Source organism: Aquarana catesbeiana, linkage group LG02 (genome assembly GCF_042186555.1).
Source record: "Aquarana catesbeiana isolate 2022-GZ linkage group LG02, ASM4218655v1, whole genome shotgun sequence".
Lineage (NCBI taxonomy): Eukaryota > Metazoa > Chordata > Amphibia > Anura > Ranidae > Aquarana > Aquarana catesbeiana.
Genome location: NC_133325.1, coordinates 96213493 through 96234983, shown reverse-complemented (window position 1 = coordinate 96234983; position 21491 = coordinate 96213493). Strand labels below are relative to the sequence as shown.

At 43.8% G+C, this 21491-nt stretch overlaps 1 protein-coding gene across 1 annotated transcript in view; it reads right to left on the bottom strand.

Moving 5' to 3' along the window:
• Positions 1–1635: 1635 nt before the first annotated feature.
• ALG11 (ALG11 alpha-1,2-mannosyltransferase) overlaps positions 1636–21491 on the bottom strand; it is a 20753-nt gene continuing 897 nt past the window's right edge. Inside the window, exons 2-4 of the mRNA XM_073613249.1 lie at positions 16159–16392; positions 10644–11569; positions 1636–3081 (exon numbers count right to left, since the gene is read on the bottom strand). Coding sequence (XP_073469350.1) covers positions 2810–3081; positions 10644–11569; positions 16159–16392 — 1432 coding nt within the window. The 3' untranslated portion in view covers positions 1636–2809. The remainder of the gene's footprint in view (positions 3082–10643; positions 11570–16158; positions 16393–21491) is intronic.

The window sequence follows — 21491 nt, the reverse complement described above, 5'->3', positions numbered from 1 at the left end:
GAGGGTTGGGAAATGGAATTGAACCAGCCATTGGCTGAAGTAACGAAAAACAAAGTTTTAGATTATGTCCATTCCACTTCAATGGACACATGGACAAAAGAAATGAATTACAAATTACTAACTAAATGGTACTATGTCCCATTAAAATTGCATAAAATTAACCCCCATATATCCCCTCTATGTTGGAGGGAATGCGGGGAGGTTGGAATCCATGCTCATATATGGTGGCAGTGCCACCCGATTCAGTCATACCGGGTGGAAGTACTGAATCTAATTAAGAAAATCAGTGGAAACAAAATTGGACTAGACCCGTGGCAAAGTTTGTTCCATGAGACGGGTGTCTCAAGGAAGAAATATAGAGCAGCAATCACTCCATTCTTGCTCAATGCAGCGAAAGCATTCATCTTTAAAAACTGGAAGTCAAAGGAAGTACTGGCGATTAGGGATTGGCTTAGGGAGGTAGACAAAACTAGGCTCATGGAAGAAGTAATACATTCACAAAATGATTCCGAAATAAGATTTTATAGCACTTGGAAAGGTTGGTTGGAATTTAAACAGTCCCCGTTATATGTGAGTTATATGGGAAACGAGGGAAGTATTTAGAGGTCCAGCATTGGCCCCCTCAGCCCAATGCACGATTTTAAGGGGAGCATATATTGGCGGTAGAGAGATGAGACTCTCTTCTTATAAATAAAAAGGGTACGGAAGGTCACAGATTCACTTATATAAAATGAGAAATTTGCTGAGAGCATTCAATATTATTGAAAGGAATTGGGGAATTTATTCACTAATAATTTGGTAAGAGTAAACTAGATTGAGGTTTAGGGGGATAGGTTTTTCACAGTAAGGAATAATGAATGAGTAGGGGGAGTGGGTTTTTTTTCCTCTCTCTTGGGGGGAGGTTGATGGTGTAATATTTCCATTTTCTTTAAAGTTATTTAGAACTTTCAAAACTTGGCCTTCGGAGATGGGTGTGTTATAGGATAGATCCATTTTTGTGTTTGTGTTTTTTCTTGAATGTTCTGTATATGTGTCTTTGGAATGATATGGAAGGTTTTATATGTGTATAACAACTTAACAAAAATAATTGAAACAAAAATATTATAATATATAAATACAATAGAGAATAAATAGCAAATAAAAATGTACATGGTGAATTGAGATCAAAGAAAAAAAAAAAAGAAGAAAAAAAAAAAAAAGCCCAACTGCTCCTAAACGTCCATTTAGCAGCAGAAGTGTACATGAGGCCTGACTGTTCCCGCAGTGTCATTATTCCAGTCAATTTCCGGGTAGTTAAAAACCACCATTATTATCACTGTCCCAGCCCTTTCCATCTGTGCAAGGAGCTGAGCCTCCACCTCCTCACTAACACCGGGAGGTCTATAACAAACTCCAATGACAACCTTTGTAGTATTTGCACCCATGTACAAATCCACCCATAATGCTTCAGACTCAGACTCTCCATCAACAAGGTCCTCTTTCACACTCTCTTTGAGATCACTTCTCACATAGAGAAAGACACCATCACCCCTCCGTTTTACCCTGTCATTCCGAAAGAGACCATAGCCAGGAATATTAATAGCCCAGTCATGAGAAGAATGAAGCCAAGATTCAGCAATACCATTTAGATCATAGTTCTCAGAAGGTTTTTTATTTTAATGCATAAAGTTATAAAACCTTGTGCCTTTACAAGCACTTTAACAGGTGTGATTTGAAGTAGCGCAATTGGAAAAATAGCTCCTGCACTATTTTTGGCGATTTCATGAGTGACTTGCATTGCAATCGGTGCATGAAATTACACAGATGTTGGCAAGCGACAGATGAAATCGCACGGTCCTGCAACTTTGAAATCGCGCAATTTTAACGCTGCATTCAGTGAGAGATCTTTAAAATATACATGGCAGCTTGAGGAATGGGTACACTATTAAAGTGATATTAAAATCTTTTTTTTTTAATTAAAAAATAACAAACATGTTATACTCACCTCCTCTGTATAGTGGTTTTGCACAGAGCAGCCCAGATCCTCCTCTTCTCAAGTCCCTCTTCTGTTCTTCTGGCCCCTCCCTCCTGTCGAGTGCCCCCACAGCAAGCAGCTTGCTATGGGGGCGCCCGAGACGAGCCGCTGCTCTGTGTCTCCATTCAGACACGGAGCTGCGGCGCAGCCCTGTCTCCTCTGATTGGCTCACTGACTGCCAATGGCACCCACTGTGTGTCTCAGCCAATCAGGAGGGAGAATCCCAAACAGCCGAGTCTCTCATGCAACATTGCTGGATAGAGCAGGTAAGTATTGGGGGGGAGGAGGGGCTGCTGCACACAGAACGTTTTTTATCTTTATACAAGAAGATAAAAAAAACCTTCTGCCTTTTACAACCACTTTAAAAATAAGAGGCTATCATTGTCTTTAAAAATTATGATGGAGCTTTGTTGTATGAAGTGAAGCTGTTTAATTTTGTGATAAGAAATTCTGTGATAATTTAGACTACATTCAGAAGATGCACTGAGTGTGACACTTGGATCTACTAGTGTAGTCAATAAAGTCTATAGATATCCACAGTGAGGGGACAAGTATATATTGCAAGGCTGGAAAGTTGCTTAGGTGCATGTAAACCTCAGTTTAAATCTACTTTAGTTACATTGTATAATGAAACTTTAATACAGACTTTATAAAAAATAAAAAAAAAAATATCACTTTGGAGGAACTGCACATTTAAATTTTCAACAGACATATATTTTACAGAATACAAAAAATATTTACACTTTCCCCTCCAGTTCCCAAGCACATATACCTAAATTGGCAGATAACAGTATATTACTTAAACAGTAAGTCAGTAGCAGAAAGAAAGTTTGCTTCAAACTCCTGGTCTGAGAACCTAGAGACAGACTGGCGTGCATCCCGTCTGATCTGCAGTCTTTTGTGTTCAGGCAGACACAAGATGTGCTCCATAGCGGAGGCATAGGTATCCACGCTGTCGGCCAGGAAGCCCGTTTGTTGTCCTTCGTAGGGCACTACAATGTCTAGTTTGGGGCCTCCAGAGTTGTGAGCCAGAATTATTGTGCCTGCTGCCATACATTCAACCACTCCTGGAAATCAAAACAAGATCACGTTATATTCCATATGTCAGCGAGGTACAGTCAAATCAGTCATCTATCTGAACAGACTGGAGAGACTTCACTGTTCACTTCTATACAAATCCTGCAAGTTAATAGAAATTACACTTTATGGGCCGGCTAAACAATAATTGGCTCATTACTTTTCCCAGCTGTTTTCCTCCTATTATGACATTGGGGCTGATCATGTGACTATAGTGGGCAGTCCCTCACAGTGAGTGAAGGTACAGCTCTGTATAAGATAATACATCATTTAGTAAATATTATACAGTGCAAGTACCTGAATTAGACTTCATGTCAACACCTTGCAATACATGAGCTTCCAGACATATGCAATCCTAAGTGCCAAGAGTCCAAGGCAATTTAAAGTGGTTGAAAAGGCTGAATGTTTTTTACCTTCCTGCATGCTATGCAGGAAGGTAAAAAAAAACCTTCAGTGTGCAGCTCCCTCCTCAGCCCCCTCAATACTTACCTAAGCCCGATCGCAATCCAGCGATGTGCACGAGACCAGAAGCTCTCCCGGGTCTCTCCCTCCTGAGATGAAGCAGCAGGAGCTATTGGCTCCCGCCGCTGTCAATCACAGCCAGTGAGGTCTGAGTCTTATGGACACCGAGAGCCGGCTCGGGAGTTAGCACGCACAAGTGCCCCCAGAGTAAGTGGCTTGCATTCGGCAAGGGGGAGGGGCCCAGAGCGCTGGCGGGGGACCTGAGAAAAGGAAGATCGTGGCTGCTCTGTGCAAAACTGTTGCACAGAGCAGGCAAGTATGACATGTTTTTTTAATAAAAAGGTTTCCTTTACAATCACTTTAATGATAAAATTGATTCATAGCAGAACAGAGCCAAAGCATTTCAGAGGCCAAACAAACCCTTAAGCCCTGGTAAAGGGGGGGGGGGGGGTGGTGCGTTTGTTCCCCAAAATGTGTTGGGTCTCTTCTGCTATAAATCAATTTTCATCATTAAATCGCCTTGAACGTTTGTTAGGTGTTCTCATTGTATTGTATGTGTCTGGATTCTCTAGGCAAAAAATACTGTTTTTTCCCCATTTTGAATAGAGCAAGGGAGGGTTATAACAAGGGATGCACCAATACCAGTTTAACCACTTCAGCCCCGAGACTTTTTTTACACTTGTTATTTACAAGTTAAAATCAATTTTTTGTGCTAGAAAATTACTTAGAAAAAAAAATATAACATTTGGGGCTTCTAACACCCTAGAGAATCAAATGGCAATGTCGTTGCAATACTTTCGGTCACACCGTATTTGCGCAGCGGTCTTATAAGCGCACTTTTGGAAAAAACAATTTTGTGAATTAAAAAATAAGATATCAGTAAAGTTATCCCATTTTTTTTATATTGTGAAAGATAATGTTACGCCGAGTAAATTGATACCCAACATATCACGCTTCAAAATTGCACCTGCTCGTGGAATGCCGACAAACTTTTACCCTTAAAAATCTCTATAGGCAATGTTTAAAATTTTCTACAGGTTGCATGCTTTGCGTTATAGAGGAGGTCTAGGGCTAGAATTATTGCTCTCGCTCCAACGATACCTCACATGTGTGGTTTGAACACCGTTTTCATATGCGGAAGCTATTCATCTATGCGTTCGCTTCTGCGTGCGAGCTCGTCGGGATGGGGCGCAAAAAAAAAAAAAAAAAAAAAAACACCTTTTTTTTAACATTTAAAATAAAGACATTTGGGTCACTTTTAATCCTATTACAAGGAATGTAAACATCCCTTGTAATAGAAAAGAAGCATCACAGGACCTCTTAAATATGGGATCTGGGGTCAAAAGGACCTCAGATCTCACACTAAAATGCAATTAAAAAAAAAAAAAAAAAAAAAACTCTCCTTTAGGTGCTATGGACGGAACTGACGTTTGACGTCGCTTCCGCCCTCCTATGCCATAGAGCTGAGCGGGGGCCATCTTTCCCTCAGTCGGCAGCCAGGCATCTGCGGGAGAGGACGAGGACCGGAGCGTGGCGGGAGGGGGGAGGCACCTCTCCCGCTGCCGATAAAAGTGATCTTGCGGAAAATCTGCCACGGAGACCACTTTTATCTGAAAGAGAAATGCACGCCGTTCCCAAAAATACCGGGGTTATGGCAGCTAGCTGCTGCCATAACCCCGGTATTTAGTGTCAAAGTACTGACGTACGGGTACATCGATTTGTGTGAAGTGGTTAAGACCGAGTACCGCTACCTTTTCTCAAGTACTGGCCAATACCATTTACCGATACAAATTACCAATATCTATTTTGCCCTTGAATGCATTTTTTATGGGTCATACCAGTGTGATTTGTCATGCAATTTAAACTTCAAAATTGCATGACAAGTCACACCCCATTTGCGATTTCATTGCAACTTGCATTGACTTCTGTTAAAGTTGCAAGCAGCTAAGTCGCACTAAAGTAATGCAATTTCAAAGCCGCAGATCAGTGTGATTCAATTTAATTGCAACTTAATTTAAACAGAAATCAATGCAAGTTGCAATAAAAAAAAAAAAAATTTTTTTTTTTTTTTAATTTATATCAGATTTCTTTTAATAAAATGCTTTTGGAGATTTTTATTAAAAGATAATTTTTTTATTTAAGATACATTAATAATTTTAGTTTATTCAGCATGAGGCTGTATATTCTGCAATATTTACATTTTTGGTAAACTCATTCAATGGATCCAAGCTCTACAAGCTGAGATAACATGCACTGCACTGACGCATTCACACAATTTCACAGTAACCACGAGATAAAACAAAAGTTCAGGAATATTCATTTATCCCATTGTTTTGCAAATCTATGTACACTTCAAACTGTATGATTGCATTGGTTCTCATATTGCTGTTTTACTAACCTGACCACTTATTCTAAATAGGAAACCTTCATTTTGTTTGCAAAAATTAAAGATTCCAGCTACCAGCAAGAATTAGTCCATACATTTAAAGCGCCTGTTAGTGGGCATCCACTCACTTTCTGCCGCCACGTGCCTCGACTTGTTGCGTCACTGCCACAGCACCAGCCGTCCCATTAAAGTGAATGGGACTGTCGGTGAGTCAACAGCGGGTCAGAGGAGGAGCCTCTGCAGGACAGAGATGACAGTTGCGCTTTAAAAATTATGATTTAAATCAAGCCTTTTTTACTAGTGATTTAAATCACGGATTTAAATTGACTTGATTTAAATCAAATCCACCCTGACACGTACTTGTGCAAATGCTTAATATCAGCACCGATACCAGTACCGGTGCAATGCTACTTGTAACTCCTGTCAGATTTTTGTGTTTCATTGGGCAGATTTACCTTCACTTCCTGTCCCATAGCCAAACAGGAAGTGAGAGGAAATCCCTGCAAACTAAGGGAATTCCTTGGGGGCCCCCCAGGTCACCACTATCCTCATTGGAAGAGTTCCCCATTATTACTTTTCTGCGGACAACCTAAAATTTTCTTTTACTTTCACTTTCAATGATAATGGTAAAACGGGACAAAGAGAGAGGATGAATCGCCCTAAAGTGGAAGTTTAGGCAAAAACTAACTTCAATCCTACTCTATTCCACATTCTAATCTAGCCCTATAAAGCAAAAATCACTGTACTTACCTGTTCTGCAGCTGATCCGGTCTCCAGCGGTGGAATGCTGTGCAGGAGAGGACCGACAACAGCTGGGAAATGCCTGGGAAGGGACACCAGCCATAGACTTACTATGGGACTTCTGTTGTCGGCTGCCTCTCCTCCACACTGAAGCCGCCGCTGACAGCTCAGCCTGGGACCAGACCCGATTGGCTGCAGAACAGGCAAGTACAGCGATTTTTGCTTTACAGTGCTAGATAGATTACAATGTGGCAAAGATTGGGATTAGATAGTTGTTGCCTCAACTTCCACTTTAATGGGGGCACAAACAGCAACAAAAACTGACAAGGGTTCTAATCCATCTCCACACTATGCAAAACTAAAAAAAGGTTTTGCCTTCAGTTATACTTGAAGGCTGGGTTTACACTAGTGCGAATTGGATGCAGGTTTCCCCGCATCAAATTCGAATGACAAAAGATTTTTACTGACTCTCTATGGAGCGGCCTCACACATCTCCAGAGAGGCTCCGGTGCGAACTGTAAAGGAGTCCTGTGCGTCTTCTGGTCAGTTTCAGGTCCGAATTCAGCAAACAATTCGGGCTGAAATCTGACCCAAAACGGTGAATGGAGACGCACCGGACCCCTGCTGTGAGCCTCTCCATGCTGCGGTGTGAACCCAGCCTTAGTGCTATGGAACTGCAGCAAATAAAAATCAGGTCTCCTGCTCTGCCAGAGAGGGCTGTGCTATGTGGCAGAGCTGTATAATCTTAGGAATGGATGGACACAAACAAATTCTCTGGCAGGGAAATCCGCTCTCAAACATATGCATTTCATGTACGCATTAAGCAGTTTGCCTGGAGTTTAGTATAAAAGGTTTGCTAGCTTCTGCAACTTCATGGACTTCTTCAGCCATCTGTAAATAGAAGGCCCCTTTCACACTTGTGCAACATGTCCTGCGACTTGGGACTGCAAAGTTGCATGACAAGTCATACCCCATGATTTCCAATGAGTACCATTCATATCTGTGTGACTTCAACTCGCAGCGACTTCAAGGTAGCCCCTTCACTACTTTGGTCCAACTTTGATGCAAGTTGAGGTCCATAGACCTCAAGATTACACAGGCATTGCTTCAAGTCGCATCAAAATCTTGTGACTTTCAAGTTGCACAAGTGTGAAAGGGGCCTAACATGTATCTGATAGAAGCCTCCAGCAATAGTGACCCTGACACTGTAGCTTCACTGTCCGCCAGAATGTGATGCTCAACATGGCCTTCACTGACCTATTGAAACAATATAAACCACTGGGCTGAAAAAAAAACAAAAAAAACAAAAAAAAAAAAAACACCTTTTATTACAGAAAATTTCTCAGTTAGAGGATAGACTCTTTTTAAAGGCTAAGTTTACATTTGAGTAAAATTGACTATGTAGTCACCGGGCCCCAGTAACTTAAAAAAAAACAAAAAAAGGAGGACATTGCTCGCTCTTGTGAGGCTCGGAGCGAGCGCTCAAAGTATGGCATGTCCTAGCAACAAGGTAGGATGGAGGAATGCTAATAAATAAAATTGTCCTTTTTTCTCATAAATTGAGCTTTCTATTGGTGGTATTTGATCACCTCTGCATTTTTTATTTTTTTTGCTCTATAAACAAACAAAAAAATTTTTTTACTTTCTGCTATAAAACCATCAGGAAAAAAAAATTTAAAAAAATATAAAAAAAAATGGGGAATCGGTGCCAAAGAGATTAATGGACAATTGTGGATTTCAATTAAGAATGCTGCCACTCAATACTAGTGAATCACCAAAGAAAGCACAAAAAGCGGCACAAATCTGAAAAAAATCCTACAAATCTCATAAAAATATTCTGCAATCTAGTGATGATGGACTCCCTACAATTAGCGCATGTGAAACCAATACCACCCTATAAATACTATACCATTACTTCCTATATACATTTATGCTCGGTTCACACTGGGGCGACTTGTCAGGCGACCTAGTCGCCTGACAAGTCGCCTCCCGTTCTGTGCTATGGAACCGTTCTAATCGGAGCGACGCAAGTCGCTCCGACTTAGAAAAAGGTTCCTGTATTACTTTGGGGGCGACTTGGGGCGACTTGCATAGACTTCTATGCAGAAGTCGTCTCGCAAGTCGCCCCGGCAGTCGTTTGCAGGTCGCCTCGCTGAGGCGACCTGCAAGTCGTGCCGCCCATGTGTGAACCGAGCTTTATTCTTTAGAAAGTGCAAATGCAAAAACCAAATAAATTATGAAAAGTACATACAGTATATAAATCTATTCTCAATTCCAAAGAATGTATTTTTCATAAGTAAAAAAGTGTCTAAAAATTGCTGTACTCAATCTTTATATATCCCCAAAATGCATGTGTGCAAAAATCAAAATCCATATAATCAATCCCAAAACGTGTCAAATCAAAAAACTTGATCCAAAAAAAAAAAATCATATATCCAAACATGCAATGTGCTCCTTCATCAAAAAGTCCTAAAGTGACTCACCAGAGGCTGTGGCTGGTCAGATTATAAACCACCAAAAGCGTGGTGTTATATATACACTGTGCTGTCTCTGACGTGGGTGGGGGATGAGTGAGTCCCTGCCCCCTCCCCCTCCAACCGTACCAGGCCGTATGCCCTCAACATGGGTGGGGGGGGGTGTGGGTGCTTTAGGGCCACAACCATAAACACTACATATGGAGAGGAGTCAACAAGGTCTATGATGAAAGGTACACCATTCCTACTGTGAAACACGGAGGTCGATCGCTGATGTTTTGGGGGATGTGTGAGCTACAAAGGCACAGGCCTCACCTGGAGTATGCTGTCCAGTCCTCAGGAAGGATGTGCTGGAAATGGAGCGAGTACAGAGAAGGGCAGCAAAACTAATAAAGGGTCTGGAGGATATTAGTTATGAGGAAAGGTTGCAAGCACTGAACTTATTCTCTCTGGAAAAGAGACGCTTGAGAGGGGATATGATTTCAAATTTACAAATACCATACTGGTGACCCCACAATAGGGATAAAACTTTTACGCGGAAGGGAGTTTAAGAAGACACGTGGCCACTCATAAAAATTAGAAGAAAAGAGGTTTAACCTTAAACTGCGTAGAGGGTTCTTTACTGTAAGAGCAGCAAGGATGTGGAATTCCCTTCCACAGGCGGTGGTCTCAGCGGGGAGCATCAATAGTTTTGAGAAACTATTAGATAAGCACCTGAACGACCACAACATACAGGGATATACAATGTAATACTGACATAAAATCCCACACATAGGTTGGACTTGATGGACTTGTGTCTTTATTTCAACCTCAGCTACTATGTAACTATGAAAAAAAAAAGAAGAAAAAAAAAAAGGGAAGAAGGAGAAAACGCGCACCATTGTACCCGTAGTACAGACCAAAGACAAACAACTACTAACACATATATTTGGTATCGCTGCGACTGTCAGGAGCAGGATAATTTTTGGGTTTTCTTTGGTGGTAAATTATGGTAGTAGCAAAAAATATACCGTTAAATGGAAAAAAAAAAGTTTTTTTTATTTTTTTCCATTTTGGACCAGGTTTTCCTTAAATAATAAAAAAAATTCAGGAGATATTCATTACCATTTACCACCAAATGAAAGCCCAATTTGTCCTGAAAAAAAGAGAGGTATAATCCAACTGGATGCACAAAGTAGTTTTGATGATATGTACGGTTTTACTAACGCGTCAAAGTTGCAAATTTTGGCTTGGGCATTTAGAATTGATTTATCCTTCGGAGCGAAGGGGTTAATTAATCTTTTTCAAAGCAATAGAGCTTTAACCTCCTGGGGGACACTGGTTGCATAATAAAATGTGAACTAAGATAAAAGTCTCCACCTTGTCACGGATATGAAAATGGAAGGGATAGGGATATCTGGAGTGGGCTTTAAAGAATGTTGCTAGCTTGTAGTTAAAATGTTATTCCTATACCAAATTTTACCTTTCCTATATGGAGTCACATTCTTACCAATTCCAAAGTGCTCATTCCACATGGTGTGCAACCCAATGGCGGCTTCACCGAGGTGTTTCTTCAGCTCATCAAAGGGAATGTTTACTTTAAACTCCACAGGAACTTCCAAGTCTTTGCTGAGCTTCTTTAGCTCCTCCACACGAAGTTCATCTTCCTTGTTGCGGCATCCACCAATCAATAAGAGCTTTAGATTTGCTCGTTCCTCTTGTGTCTTCTTTGCCAGTAAAGCATTGAAAGCTCGGATTTGTAGAGGGTGGTCTTTCTCTGGCCTAAATTGGCCAATAGACACGATGGAGTGGCCCTTTTTCTCTTGCTCCACCTCCAGACTAATATCTAAAAATGTCTGCACATCGCAAGGTGGATAGACAATACTTGTACGCTCACTGCATTTCCATATATCCAAGATGTGGTTAAAGGTCCATGTAGAATTAACCATCACCAAATCACTACACGAGCCAACCCATCCATAAATCCAAGCAAATAGATAATAGTAGATTAACTTTAGTCTGCTCAGCACAGGATTGTTGGAGATCACGGCAGAGTTGTTGAACCTAGCATGGTGGTCCCGAACTACAGACAGCATATCTGTGCTGATCGTTGGATAGTGCACATAACAGCCCACACGACAACCCCCCAGATATTTAAACAGTGGCAAAGTAAATGCATAACCCATGGAATCAATATAAATATCAGGAACACATTTTGTCAGTGCTTCCCAGCCAAGAACAATGGAACCCAAGCTCTGACCCAGCAGAGTGAAATGTGGGTAAAATCTGTCTTCCACAAAGTTACGCTTTTCCAGGAATACGAACTTTACAGGATATGACAGCTTGATGTTAAATCTCCCGACAGCTCCATTTAGAATCTGTTCTCCAGATACATCTTTGTCACCTGTGTAGACAACGTACACAGCGTTCTTGTACCTAGACAAATTAAAAGCATCAGAATTAAGAAAACAGTGGTCCTTGTGTAGAACTGTATGCACCAAGAGTATAAAAGTGTCCTATCATAGCAACCAAGTTCCAGCTGACAAAGTCAGTTTAGATGATAAAACACACTAGGATTGTTGTTTTTTTTTTTTTTGGAAACCCAGTTAGTTTCATTTGCTTTAATGAGAATGGGTGCTGGTCTCAGTTAATTTACTGTAAAGACTGCAACTGTTGAGATATAAAAAAGAAGCCCATAAATGGGTAGACAGGAAGAGCCAACACTTCTTTTTCTCAGTTTTGGATGGCCTGATCTGCAACAGATATTTTTATACCTCGTACATAACAAAACAAGAGACTGGTCTGGATTAGCATTGCACTAATACCGCTATCAGTATTGGTGGCGATACTAAGCATTTATTTGTACTTGTGCAAATGTTCCAATACTAAAACCGATACCTTCAATGGAGCTGGTTCACGTATGTGCAGGCTGGCTGCAGCTCGCTTATAAAAAGAGTTTAGGTGCGATTTCCATTGCCATACACTTTGACAATTCACACCTGAACCGCTGAACAAAGTCGCACCGGAGGGGGCTGAAATCCTGCTGTCAAAAAATAGGCATTTGTAATTGGTATAGGCAAGTGCTTGAGAAAATGTATCGGACTTGTAGGGGTTAGCCTACACCACAGCATCTCTAAAGCACTCTGGTGTCCGTTTATGAAGCAGTGATCAGCGGTGATCCCGAGGATCACCGCTGATCACAGTCCATAAACAGTTTATGAAACAGTGATAATCGGGGGAGAACATGTTTGAACTTGTTCTCCCGCCGATTATCTCTACACATGGAGAATTCTCATGAATGACACAGTAAGGGCCAGTTTATGAAGCGGTGATCTCACCGCTTCACTGGCGATCTGAGTCAGAATTCACACTCCCAGGTTCACCAGCTCAGAGGTGGTGAATCGGGGAGTGAAGAGGAAATCTGGGGGGATCTGAGGGGGAAGGAGGAAGATTTTTAACTTCCTTATGCCTCGTTCAGACCCCCCAACACTGTTAGCATGTCCCCCTGTCATATTTATGTGTATACATACATATATACACATATATATATATATATATAGTGTGTGTATATACATGTATATATAATGTGTGTGTGTGTGTATACATATGTATATAATGTAGGGGGACTCATTATTTTATTAACATTAATCGTCCGTGTATTGAGCGGTGATAATTTATCACCACTTAATAAACTGACATCTCTGTATTTCTGGTGCTGTAATCTCGTAAAGTCTCACGAGATTCCAGTATCAGGGGCCGTTCTCCACTGTTTGAAGCATTTGTAGATCTCTTCACTCCTCGGAAGGTGAAGCGATCTACAAAGCTTCATAAACAGGCACACAGAGGAGAAAGATCTTCACTGTGAATGCCGGAGAACGAAGCAGTGAATAGATTTCACTGCTTCATAAACGGACACCTCTGTATGCTGGCTAATCAAAACAGCTTGTATAAATAGACATACAAACATTAATGCTATACGCTCCAGCACCAAACCCATATATAAAATGTAAGGGATTGTAAAGCATAAAAAAGGTTTTTCATTAAAATAACATGTCATACTTACCTGGCTCCCCCCCCCCACCAAATGCCCCTAAAACCAAGCTGTTTGTATATTCAGACACACAGCCCGGCTCAGAGCCACACCCCTCACTCAAAGGTTTTGACTGACAGCAGCAGGAGCCAATAGCTCCCACTGCTTTCAGCCAAGCCTGTGAGACAGGGGAGAGAGGAGAAGAGCTGCTGCCGACGTGCAAAGCTCTGGATCCATATTGGGCTTAGGTAAGTATTTAGAGGGGCAGGGGGAGAAGTTTGGTAAATTTTTTTTTACCTTAAAGCAGGAGTTTAGACACATACTGTAGCTGCTGACTTTTAATATTAGGACACTTACCTGTTCTGGAATCCAGCGATGTCAGCACCCCAGCCGATATTTCTATTGGCTCTCAGGTGCTGCCGTCGACATTGACTGTAGGGGAAACCGACAGTGAAGCCTCGCAGCTTTACAGCCGGTTCCCTACTGCGCATGCACAAAGTGCGCTACGCTTTCTGAATGGCTCGACAGCGGGGGAAGGAGGAGGGGGGCTGAACTTCCGAGTGACCTCGCTGCGGCGAGATCTCTCGGAAGTGGGGACGGGTACCCACTCCTCCCTGAAATGTGGCACTTGGGGGGCGGGGTGGCAGATAAGCGGAGATTCCACATTTGGGTGGAACTCTGCTTTAATGAAGGGAATGCATTAAGGTAAAAAAACCTTCTGTCTTTATAACCACTTTATATGATATTATATGATCTGTCACATATATTGGAGACGGCCTATACATGGGCAGTTAACTGTAGAGTACTTCTAAAATTGACCTTTAGGTCAATAATTGTACATGAGCACACATTAAGGGCCGAGTCACACCTTAAATTGTGCATTTCCGTGCGGCGTGTTTTTGACAGCTCATTCATTTTAATGGGGTGTGAACGTGCAAAAAGTACGACAGGTACAATTTTTAAATCATGCCACATCAAACCACATGGTACTCTGTACCATGCATTTTGGTCACCACAAACACATACGCACTTGCTAGATGCATGGGGGTGTCATTAAAAATTAAATTATTATAAGGGGTCTAGTAAAGCAAGTCATGATATCACATCTACAAACTGCAACACTGCCCATAACCCCTGCTGAAGTGTACGATCATGTAAGTGACTGCTACGCTACTTACATAACATGTAGGGAAAAAGGTTTATACTGGTGTGTAGGACAGAGACAATACCATAGAGCATAGGGGGAGATTTACTAAAACTGGAAAGTGCAAATTTTGGTGCAGCTCTGCATAGAAACCAATCAGCTTCAAACGTCAGCTTGTTCAATTAAGCTTTGACAAAAAAAAAAAAAAAATAAAAAAATGGAAACCGATTGGTTTTTATGCGGAGCTGTACCAGATTTTGTACTCGCCAGTTTTAGTAAAATCAACCCCATAGTGACCACACATCATCATGTAAAGGGACTAGTGTTATAACATATAGGACTATATTTATTGCACTATTAACATGAAAGAGATATATTGAGATCTCCACTATAGAAACATTTATGTAAATACAACATAGGTCCCTTTCACACATGTGGACCATTTCTTTCATCAGCTCAGTCACATCTTTTTAAAGAAAAATGGATGAACTTTACATCAGTTTTTCAGCTGCTCATCCGTTTTTACATCCACTACCAATCCAAAATCAGACCGTTTGTCCATTTACATTCGTTTTATAACAGAAGAAAAATAGAGCTTTGATCAGTTTAAAAAAAACTGATGTTGACGGATGCAAAATGTAAATGAATGATCAGTTTGCATCTGTTTTTCCAGAGAAATGCATTGATGTCCTTTTTTCATCTATTAACATATGGATGAAGAATGGACAAACGATCCGCATGTGTGAAAGGGCCTAACAGTATGGTGCAAGAGATCTGTGACTGAATAAGCTACAAGTCCGGCTACTACCGCAGCTGATTGACTTGTAGTTCTTAATGGAACAGGAGTGTGCAGATTAGCGCACTTGTAGTCCATTGACACTTTCTCCAGCTCAGTAACTGTAGGAAGTGTCTGCAGCAGTCTGACACTATCAGCGATCCACAGGCTCCTGTAAAAAAAAAAAAAAAAAAAAAAAAAAGGAACTGTGCATTTATTACCTTCTGTTTAAGGTGAGCTTAGCCTTTAAATTTCCCATATGGTAAGTGACTGTCGTATAACCCCTACCAGCTTCACATACAGGCAGCACATCAGGTAGTGCCTGAATGTTAAATTCCACTCGACTCTGTGCTGTACAAACCTTATCTCCTGCTCCCTTGCACATCTGAAGCTGTACTGTGGAAAGGGGGGGGCGCGAGTGAGAGGGTAGTCCTCTAACCCAGTGGTTCTCAACCCTGTCCTCAGGTAACCCCAACAGGCCATGTTTTGGGAATTTCTCTTAAATGAAATAGCTGTCCAAAATACCAAGCCATTGACTCTGATTTAAAGCACCTGTGCAAGATAAATGGAAAACCTGCAAATATGGTCTGTTGGGGGTACTTGAGGGCAGGGTTGAGAACCACTGATCTAACTTACTGGACACTCGGGGGGTTGATTTACTAAAGGCAACTAGACTGTGCACTTTGTAAGTGCAATTGCACTCCTTTTCCAGAGCTTAGTGAAGGTGTTGAGGTTCTGCTGGTTTCCATCATCCAATCATGATCAAGCAAAAAATGCTATTTAATTTTCCTTACACCTGATTGGGTATTCTTCAAACTGAAGCTTCACCACATCCACCAAGCTCTGGGGAAATGAGTGCAACTGTACTAGCAAAGTGCAGTCTATTTGCCCTTAGTAAATCAACCCCCTGGTCTGTATATATTTCTTGGTCCAGATTACAAGTTATTTAGAAATGATATCACCAATTATAGGAATTAATCTAGCCTGAAAGAGAAGTGAAAATGAAGGCCAGGCAGGCTGGGTGTGAAAGTTACAAATAAAAGAGTACAATACACATTGTATTAGAGATCACATACCTCTTCTGTAATGCTCGGAGAGCACACCACAGCACTCTCTCCCCTCCTCCTCCCGCATTGCAGTATGGATGGAAAAATGCAACCACTTTCTGTGCCTGGCCATCGCTGCCTAACTGCACAGCGGACTTTTTCTTTTGAGCAATCCAAAGCCGAAGGCAACACAGAAGAATTCCCAGCAGAAGGGTGGCTGTGATACTGGCAATAAGAGCCGGCATGAACAACGACGACAAAAGTCTGCAGAGAAAAATCATTCATTAAGGATTGCTCAAGTAAACACTTCATGACTCTACACTTCTCCCTGCAGCTTTCTGTGTTTTTCTTCATAGAACTAAAAAGCAAAAACTGTTTTTGGTTTTGGATGGAGCGGAGGCGGATTAGAACCTCTGTCATGTTTTTATTGCAGTCTGTGTGCAGTCTAGGGAGATTCACCCTCTGCATTTGTCCTGTTTACCATTATCAGTGAAAGAAAAAGAAAATCCTACATTTTGGGTTGTCCCCAGAACAGGAACAGAGAGGAAATCTTCTAATGGGGACAGTTCAGGTGACTCAACCAGGGTCTCCCTCACTCTGGACTTCCCGTTTTGGTTATGGGACAGGAAGTAAAGGGAAATCTACTGAAAGAGATACATAGCCCTCCCTATCCAAAATGATAGTTCTAAATTAAAGCAGAACTCCACTTTTGTTGAGGACCCCCCCCCCCCCCGGGTGATCTATGTACATTACAAGGATTTTGACAAACTTTGTTGCAGATTCCTACCTTTTGCTATTCTGAAGAAATCCCTGTGTTTCCTCTCTCCCTCTCTGTCCAGCGGTGTCCAGGATTCCCTAAGCCATCTGGCACTCTCCTCCTGATTGGCTGAGACATAGCAGCGGTGTCATTGACTCCTGCGGCTGTCAATCAAATTCAGTTAGCCAATCAAGATAGAGAGGGGATGTGTCTAAATGGACACACGGAGATGCAGCTCAGCTGCCCCCATAGCAAGCTGTTTGCTGTGGGGGCATTCGACAAGAGGGAGGGGCCTGAGGCACTGAAGAGGGACCTGAGAAGAGGAGGATCCGGGCTGCTCTGTCCACTACAACAGAGCAGATAAGTATAACATGTTTGTTATTTTTATTTTTTTTTAAAGAGACTTCACAGTCACTTTAACCACTTCAGCCCTGGAAGATTTGGCTGCTCAATGACCAGGCCATTTTTTTGCGATACGGCACTGCGTCACTGACAATTGCGCGGTCGTGCGACCTTGTACCCAAACAAAGTTGACGTCCTTTTTTTCCCCACAAATAGAGCTTTCTTTTGGTGGTATTTGATCATCTCTGTGGTTTTTATTTTTTGCACTATAAACAAAAAAAATAAATAAATAAAAGGGTGCCAATTTTGAAAAAAAAAAAAAAAAACACAATATTTTGTACTTTTGCTATAATGAATATTCCCGTTTTTTTTTTAAAAAAGCAATTTTTTTTCCTCAGTTTAGGCCGATATGTATTCTTCTACATATTTTTGGTAATAAAAATCGCAATAAGCATATATTGATTGGTTTGCGCAAAACTTATAGTGTCTACAAAATAGGGGAAAGATTTATGGCATTTTTATTATTTTTTTTACTAGTAATGGTGGTGATCTGCGATTTTTATCGGGACTGCAACATTATGGTGGACAGATCGTACACTTTTGACACATTTTTGAAACCATTGACAATTATACAGCGATCGGTGCTATAAAAATGCACTGATTACTGTGTAAATGTCACTGGCAGGGAAGGGGTTAACACTAGGGGGCGATCAAGGGGTTATACGTGTTCCCTCATGTGTGTTCTATATGAAGGGGGATGGGACTGACTAGAGGAGATGACAGATCATTGTACCTAGCTAGTAGGAACTCACGATCTGCCTCTTCTCACAGAACAAGCATTTGTGTGTTTACACACACACGTCCTTGTTCTGGCTCTCGTGCCCACGCCATGCACATCGGCACCCCCACGCGCCTGCTATCCCACTAAAAGGAGCCGACGTACAGCTAGGACGGTTCGCGGGACCATGCCGATCTGCCGCAGTATAATGACGGCGGCTGGTCGGCAAGCGGTTAAACCCAAAACTTAATATATTGCAGCTCATCAATCATCAGATGCGGTGGCTGTATTAGTTTTCTTTTTTAGGCTCTCCCCCCCCCCCCCTCTGTTTTTACCTGGTGATCTGGCCAGTAACGCACCACTTGTATTAGAGCGCCCCCACTTTAGATGAAGGAGCATCCAGAGTTCCATCTTCACCCGTCTTCCTTCTGGCTCCGTGGACTCCAGCCGTGTGACTGGCCGGAGCCACAATGACATCACTCCCACGCATGCACGGGGGGAGCCGTCATTTACGGCACAGGATTCTGAAGGAACAGCCTGGGTAGCTGTTCCGATAACATCATTGGCTGCATATATCATAAATATCTCCTAAATGGTGAAAGGGGGGGGGAGAAAGAAAGGGAAAAAGAAGGGGGGGGGGAGGAAGAAAGGGAAAAAGAAGGGGGGGGGAGGAAGAAAGGGAAAAAGAAGGGGGGGGGAGGAAGAAAGGGAAAAAGAAGGGGGGGGAGGAAGAAAGGGAAAAAGAAGGGGGGGGGAAGAGGAAAAGAAAGGGGGGGGGAGGAAGGAGGAAAAGAAGGGGGGGGGGGAGGAAGAGGAAAAGAAGGGGGGGAGGAGAAGAGGAAAAGAAGGGGGGGAGGAAGAGGAAAGAAGAGGAAGAGGAGGAGGAAGAGGAAAAGAAGTGAAGGGGGAGGAAGAGGAAAAGAAGGGGGGGGAGGAAGAGGAAAAGAAGGGGGAGGGGAAGAGGAAAAGAAGGGGGGGGGAAGAGGAAAAGAAGGGGGGGGGAAGAGGAAAAGAAGGGGGGGGAAGAGGAAAAGAAGGGGGGGGAAGAGGAAAGAAGGGGGGGGAAGAGGAAAAGAAGGGGGGGGAAGAGGAAAAGAAGGGGGGGGGAAGAGGAAAAGAAGGGGGGGGAGAGGAAAAGAAGGGGGGGGGAAGAGGAAAAGAAGGGGGGGGGGAAGAGGAAAAGAAGGGGGGGGAGAGGAAAAGAAGGGGGGGGGAGAGGAAAAGAAGGGGGGGGAGAGGAAAAGAAGGGGGGAGAGGAAAAGAAGGGGGGGAAGAGGAAAAGAAGGGGGGAGAGGAAAAGAAGCGAGGAAGAGGGGGGAGAGGAAAAGAAGGGGGGAGAGGAAAAGAAGGGGGGAGAGGAAAAGAAGGGGGAGAGGAAAAGAAGGGGGGAGAGGAAGAGGAGAGGAAAAGAAGGGGGGGAGGAAGAAAGGGAAAAGAAGGGGGGGGGAGGAGAAAGGGAAAAGAAGGGGGGGGGGGAAGAGGAAAAGAAGGGGGGGGGGGAAGAGGAAAAGAAGGGGGGGAAGAGGAAAAGAAGGGGGGGGAAAGAGGAAAAGAAGGGGGGGGGGAAGAGGAAAAGAAGGGGGGGGAAAGAGGAAAAGAAGGGGGGGGGGAAAGAGGAAAAGAAGGGGGGGGGAAAGAGGAAAAGAAGGGGGGGGGGAAAGAGGAAAGAAGGGGGGGGGGAAAGAGGAAAGAAGGGGGGGGGGGAAAGAGGAAAAGAAGGGGGGGGGGAAAGAGGAAAGAAGGGGGGGGGGGAAAGAGGAAAAGAAGGGGGGGGGGGAAAGAGGAAAAGAAGGGGGGGGGGGAAGAGGAAAAGAAGGGGGGGGGGAAGAGGAAAGAAGGGGGGGGGGAAGAGGAAAAGAAGGGGGGAGGGAAGAGGAAAAGAAGGGGGGGAGAGGAAAAGAAGGGGGGAGAGGAAAGAAGGGGGGGAGAGGAAAAGAAGGGGGGGAGAGGAAAAGAAGGGGGGGAGAGGAAAAGAAGGGGGGGAGAGGAAAGAAGGGGGGGAGAGGAAAAGAAGGGGGGGAGAGGAAAAGAAGGGGGGGAGAGAAAGAAGGGGGGGGAGAGGAAAAGAAGGGGGGGGAAGAGGAAAAGAAGGGGGGGGAAAGAGGAAAAGAAGGGGGGGGGAAGAGGAAAAGAAGGGGGGGGGGAAGAGGGGAAAGAAGGGGGGAAAGAAGGGGGGGCGAGGAAAAGAGGGGGGGGAGAGGAAAAGAGGGGGGGGAGAGGAAAAGAGGGGGGGGAGAGGAAAAGAGGGGGGGGAGAGGAAAAGAGGGGGGGGGAGAGGAAAAGAGGGGGGGGAAGAGGAAAGAAGGGGGGGGAAGAGGAAAAGAAGGGGGGGGAGAGGAAAAGAAGGGGGGGGGGAGAGGAAAAGAAGGGGGGGGAGAGGAAAGAGGGGGGGAGAGGAAAGAAGGGGGGGAGAGGAAAGAAGGGGGGGGAGAGGAAAAGAAGGGGGGGAGAGGAAAGAATGGGGGGGAGAGGAAAGAATGGGGGGGGAAAGAGGAAAAGAATGGGGGGGAAAGAGGAAAAGATGGGGGGAAGAGGAAAGAAGGGGGGGGAAGAAGGGGGAAAGAAGGGGGGGGCGAGGAAAAGAGGGGGGGGCGAGGAAAAGAGGGGGGGGAGAGGAAAAGAGGGGGGGGAGAGGAAATTGAAGGGGGGGGGAGAGGAAAAGAAGGGGGGGGAGAGGAAAAGAAGGGGGGGGAGAGGAAAAGAAGGGGGGGAGAGGAAAAGAAGGGGGAGAGGAAAAGAAGGGGGAGGGGGAAGAGGAAAAGAAGGGGGAGGGGGAAGAGGAAAAGAAGGGGGGAGGGGGAAGAGGAAAAGAAGGGGGGAGGGGAAGAGGAAAGAAGGGGGGTGAGGAAAAGAAGGGGGGTGAGGAAAGAAGGGGGGTGAGGAAAAGAAGGGGGGTGAGGAAAAGAAGGGGGGGTGAGGAAAAGAAGGGGGGGTGAGGAAAAGAAGGGGGGTGAGGAAAAGAAGGGGGGTGAGGGGAGGAGAGTGAAGTCTGCAGTGTACTAATCATAGCTGCAACACTCTACAGACATCAGAGCAAACATTTCATAAATGCACATCTTTTTTTTTTACTGAATTAAAGCGGAGTTTCACTCAAAATGTGAAAGCTCCACTTACCTGCTTCCTTCCACCCTCCAGCACCACATTTGGCACCTTTCGGGGGGTGGGGTGGGGAGTGGGTACCTGTTTTTGACAGGTACCCGTCCTTACTTCAGAGAGGTCTTGCTGCGGTGAGATCCCCCTTTAGAAGTTTGGCCCCTCCTCCTCCTTTCCCTGCTGCCGGGTCATTCAGAAAGCGCAGCGCGCATGCGCATTAGGGAACCAGTTGTTCTCTGCCGGTTTCACTTACCATGAATAGCGCCGGCAGCAGCCGAGAACCGATTCAAAAATCGTCTGGAGTGCCGACATCGCTGGACCCTGGACAGGTAAGTGTCCTAATATGAATAGTCAGCAGTTGCAGTATTTGTAGCTGTTGACTTTTCATTTTTT